The sequence below is a fragment of the Chaetura pelagica genome, unplaced genomic scaffold (assembly GCF_000747805.2).
Source record: "Chaetura pelagica isolate M959 unplaced genomic scaffold, ChaPel_1.0 scaffold64, whole genome shotgun sequence".
Classification (NCBI taxonomy): domain Eukaryota; kingdom Metazoa; phylum Chordata; class Aves; order Apodiformes; family Apodidae; genus Chaetura; species Chaetura pelagica.
Window position 1 is genome coordinate 400,014 of NW_009952885.1, and position 4,690 is coordinate 404,703.

The window sequence follows — 4,690 nt, forward strand, 5'->3', positions numbered from 1 at the left end:
CTTTGCTGTGAGAGTGCCAGAGCCCTGGGCCAGACTGCCCAGAGAGGCTGTGGAGTCTCCTTCTCTGGAGACATTCCAACCCCCCTGGCCACGTTCCTGTGTGATGTGCTCTGGGTGCCCCTGCTCTGGCAGGGGGGTTGGACTAGATATTCTTCAGAGGTCCCTTCCAATCCCTAAGATTCTGTGATTCTGTGATGGTCTTCAGAGGTCCCTTCCAACCCCACCACTCTTGTGATTCTGTGACTTCTGTGTCTCCTGGCCTGGTGGCCCTAAACCCTGTGGAAGGACCTGAGGATGCTCAGGCAAGTGTTTGTCACAGGGTCAGGATGTGTTGGCAAGGCTGGTGGCAACAGGACAGCTTGTGTGGTGAGAGCGGGGCCACATCCAGCTCTTAACTTTTCTGTCTAAAATTCTGCAAGGAGTCAGTCCTGGGGTCCTTCCGTGATCTGTTGGTTGCACTGATGGATTTTAGGGGGTGTCCGTTGTTGGTTTTGCTGTGCCTGAGATGGTTGTGTTGATGCTCCGTGGCATCAAAGGGGAAAAGCTGGAGCTTTCCAGCAGCAATGGGCAGAACTGGAAGACTTGAGGCATGTTGGGAGCAGGGACTAAGTGTATTGGTGGGCTACTTCTGTTAAAATTAACAGCAGCGAAGTAATTGACTGTGATGACATTTAAAATGTCAACTTCAGATTTCAAACAGTCTGTCAAAACGAATCAAGTAGGATGCAGAACCAGGCACGGATTCGGGAATACCAGCTCTGCTGCCTGAGCTCCCAGGCCAGCTCCCTGGTTACTGCTGTGTGCTGCATTAACATCTGAAGAGTTCATTGGCTGTTTTTCAACTGTGGAGATATTTTCTAGAGCCTGAAAATTGTATCAGAGTCATCTCTGCTGTATCTGCAGCAGCCAAAGGACAGATGATGTGCTTGTGTGTGATGTGCTCAGATGACCTGAGCTGTAGCCAAAGTCATTAGCTGCATGAAAATAAGTTAATTTAAAAGCTTGGGGAAGGAGGAGACTTAAAACTGGAGAAGATGAGGGATGAGATTGTTTCTCCTCCATGAGATGTTTTCCCAGATGACTGTGCCTATCTTTAAAGAAAATCTCAGTGAAAAATTAATGTTTGAATGAAGAGTCAATTGATAATTCTTCTCTGAAGTGTCCAGTGGATGGACAAACCTTTAAGAAGGACAGAGACACTGCAAGTCTCTTGTCACAGTTGTTTGAGGGTATCACGACATCTCCTGAGGAAAAAGAAGTATTAAAAAATCACCTTTAGAAAGTTACCTGTCCAGTATTACTGGTGGTAGCTTTGGTAATTCAAACAGAAATACTGAAAAACCCCACCCAGATACTTATATTATTCCTTTTTCTCTGGGTTCTTTAAAATATCGAGCTCGATGTCAGTTTTTAGAGTATTCAGTTATTAGTAAACTTCACTTTTAAGCTGTTGGTGGTGGGATATAGCTAGAATGTCATCACTCTGGCTACATTTAAGTTGTTTTAAATAATTTCTGAGTGTATATGCATTCCTGACGTGTCCAATCTGCTATTTTGCCTTTCAGAGTCCCTGTATTGATATAATTTGTTTCCTTTTCCTGGGAATATGTCTGTGGTTTTTAGGGAAAAAGAATGAAAATCCCTTTTCAAACCTGCAGCCAAATTGTGGAGCAAATCTCATCGTGCTTGTTGATGTTTCTTTAACAGTCTTGAGTTAGACAAAGAGGCAGGAGAAGCACTGAAAAGAAGACTTGTTTTGGCCAGAATCCTGGACACACTGCAGTCTTCCTGAAAGAAAGAAAAGCAAAATGTAGGGGACAAGTTATATTTCAAACTTTAATTGTGTCTATCAGGTGATTTTCACCAAGGTTTCCAGGTGTGTTTCAGGAACAACTTTTAGGTGGGACATCTCCATCGATGTCCTCGTGGTCTTCCAGAAAAACACACCAAAAAATACCCGAGTCTTTGCTATTTCAATAGAAGTGAGAAATAAGCTTGGATGTCTTGTTTTTCAGTCCATTTGGGTCGAATAGTCATTAAACTTTGGTGAAAGATGACGTTTTCTAGTGGTACTGCAAGTCTTTGGTCCTTCCCAGACCTGGTGTCCTGCACCCTGTCTGTCTCAGGGTGTCACATCTGCCATTTTCCTGCCCTTCCCTGGATCCATCTTTCCGCTTCCCTTTCTCCTTGAAATCCTTTATTTGAGGTTCTTCTGAGATCTTGCTTCCTCACACACTACATCTACAAGGTTATCCCCCTAGTCAAGGAAGGAGAGGTGGAAGAATTATAGAATCACATAATCATCCTGGTTGGAAGGGACCTTGAAGATCAAGCCCAACCATAACCTAAATCCCCCAACCATAACCTAATCTACCTGTTCACTGCTTAAATCATGTTGTTAAGCACTTTATCTACATTTCTCTTAAATACTTCCAGGGCTGGTGACTCCACCATCTCCTTGGGCAGCCTGTTCCAACCACTCTTTGTGTAAAGAAATTGTAATATCCAAACTAAAGTCCCAAAAGGACCGGAAGTCCCAGATGTCACTGTGAGCTGTCCGTGGGGCAGCGAGGGATGGTGCTCAGCACCTGCAGACACTGCCTGCTTCCAGCACCTTGCTGTGAGCAAACCCTCCCTCTAGCCCCCTTACACCTGTGTGAGGGGAAATCTTGGTCCATGCTTTGCATTTTTGCAGGGAAAGGGAAAATTCAGTCCCAGGAAAAAAACCAAAACAAAACAACAAAACCAGCCCATTGCTCTTCGTAACGCATGAACTGCGGCGCTTTTCCTGTCGGAGGAGTGAGCTGCACACCAAGGAAACTTCACCTCACTGCCTGGAGGGGCTGCCAACTCATCCATGAGCAGACATTTCCTCCTGCTGTTCTTGGCAGGGCTGTGGGGCTGGGAGCAGGTTCACCACTCGTTGCTGCTTCCCCAGTACCTCCTCCACAGAGCAGCAACTCGCCAGGTGCCGCGGTCCACGAGCTCCATTGTTCTGTGTTAAAAAGAGAGAAAACCAAACCCACCAGGGACCTCCAACGTGGTGCGTCCTCTCTGTGTGTTATAAATACTCTGTGCTCCTCTTTCTGACTGAGTGGGTTCCTCACAGAGGAGCCAGCCTCGGGGCCTGTGGACTTCTCACATCTCCAATGAAGCACTGAAGGACAGGAAAGGACAACGGGCGCCGGGTGCCGACTGTTCTGCGCCAGCGCCCTCCTTACTGCAATTATAGTTCTGTTAGAAACCTCCACCTTATTTAAAGAGACATTGTCAACTGCCTCCAAGCTCCTTTTTGGGAAAGCCTTACAAAGCCATTGAGATAATTTCTTAATGACAGGGAAAAAAAAAAATGGATAAAACCCAGTGATAAAGCAGAGATGACGCTTCTTTTTTTAGGATCTTGTAGCTGATGAATTAAAACTGCTACATAAGCTTCAATCACTATAGTCCCTTTTGACAAAATTATTGTCTCTGTTTCCAGGTGAGGGGAGTGAGACAAAAGGATCTGACCAAGGGTGCTCAGTGAGTTTGTTGCAGAGCACAGCTCTAGGTTCCTGGATGAGAAAGGAAGTTCTGAAATTATCTGGCTTTCTAGCATAAACCAATATTTGATTGTTGGTAATAGGAGCATGCCCAGGGCATCATGATGTGCTGCTAGGTGGTCCCTTCCCTAGGAGGTGCTCAGGCACATCCAGTGTCAGATCCAAGATCCAAGGCTGGATGGATTGCTGGTATTGGCTGGTCTGACAGGCTGTGCTTATCAGTGTACTGTCATGCAGGGCTGCTCCAGGCCTGGGAGACGGGCTTTGCTGAGAAGCTCTGGGCTCACCAGCCCTTACTTCAAAGACTGCAGATGATTAGGAGCCTCCTAAACACTCCTGATGTGTGTTTATCTGTTGGCTGCCACTGATGTCCTTATGTGAGTGGTTGGACTTTGACTTCTAAAACTTGACTGGCCTCCTCACCAGTGACTTTGGTCAGCTGAAATTGTCCTTATATTTAATTGTCATTCTCAACTTCTATTTCTGTATTTGCAGGTGTACCTTTCTTCCAGGATCGCTGCCATGGTCCTGAAGGTCTTCTTTCCATCCTGCTGCTCCTCAGCAGAAAGTGGCATTTTGGTGGGTCGCTGGATCTCAGAGCAGCGCTCTGCTGTCATCCTTGCCGTGGTGCATTTCCCCTTCATCCCTGCCCAGGTGAAGCAGTACCTCAGCCAAGTCCAACAGGTGACTAAGGTCAGTGTTTCCGTGGTTGGCTCGTGGAGCAACAGCAAACAGGAGAGAGAAGAGAGTCTGAGTGAGTTCTTGGAAGACCTTGGCACAATATTCTCCCATGAGCCGTGGATTCAGATAAGCAAGGAGGGAGACAGCAAATTCTGGAGCTGTTCTACCCTTCAGAGACACTCTGACAACCCTAAGAAGGAAGAAATCATCTTAGTATACTATGACCAGCGCAAAGTCATGCTCTCCCATCTACATCCCCCTTTGGACACCAGTTCCTCCAGTGACCCTGAGGAAGAGGAGGCTTCAAAGCTCTCTGCCATCTTTGGCACAGTTGCCAGGAGTAAGATGCTGTTTATGACCGACCGGTATGATGATGGGCCCATCAAGCTGACCCACTGGCAGTCAGATGGTGTTGAAGCGAGTATCATTGTGGAGCTGATGAAGCAGGCCTCTGTGCCTGCCTGCAT

The 4,690-nt window shown here is 46.7% G+C and overlaps 1 protein-coding gene across 1 annotated transcript in view; it reads left to right on the forward strand.

Moving 5' to 3' along the window:
• Positions 1 to 4,064: 4,064 nt before the first annotated feature.
• The window catches only part of PIGQ (phosphatidylinositol glycan anchor biosynthesis, class Q), a 27,020-nt gene continuing 26,394 nt past the window's right edge, over positions 4,065 to 4,690 (forward strand). The window contains exon 1 of the mRNA XM_009995444.1: positions 4,065 to 4,676. Within this exon, the coding sequence (XP_009993746.1) occupies positions 4,065 to 4,676 (612 nt within the window). The remainder of the gene's footprint in view (positions 4,677 to 4,690) is intronic.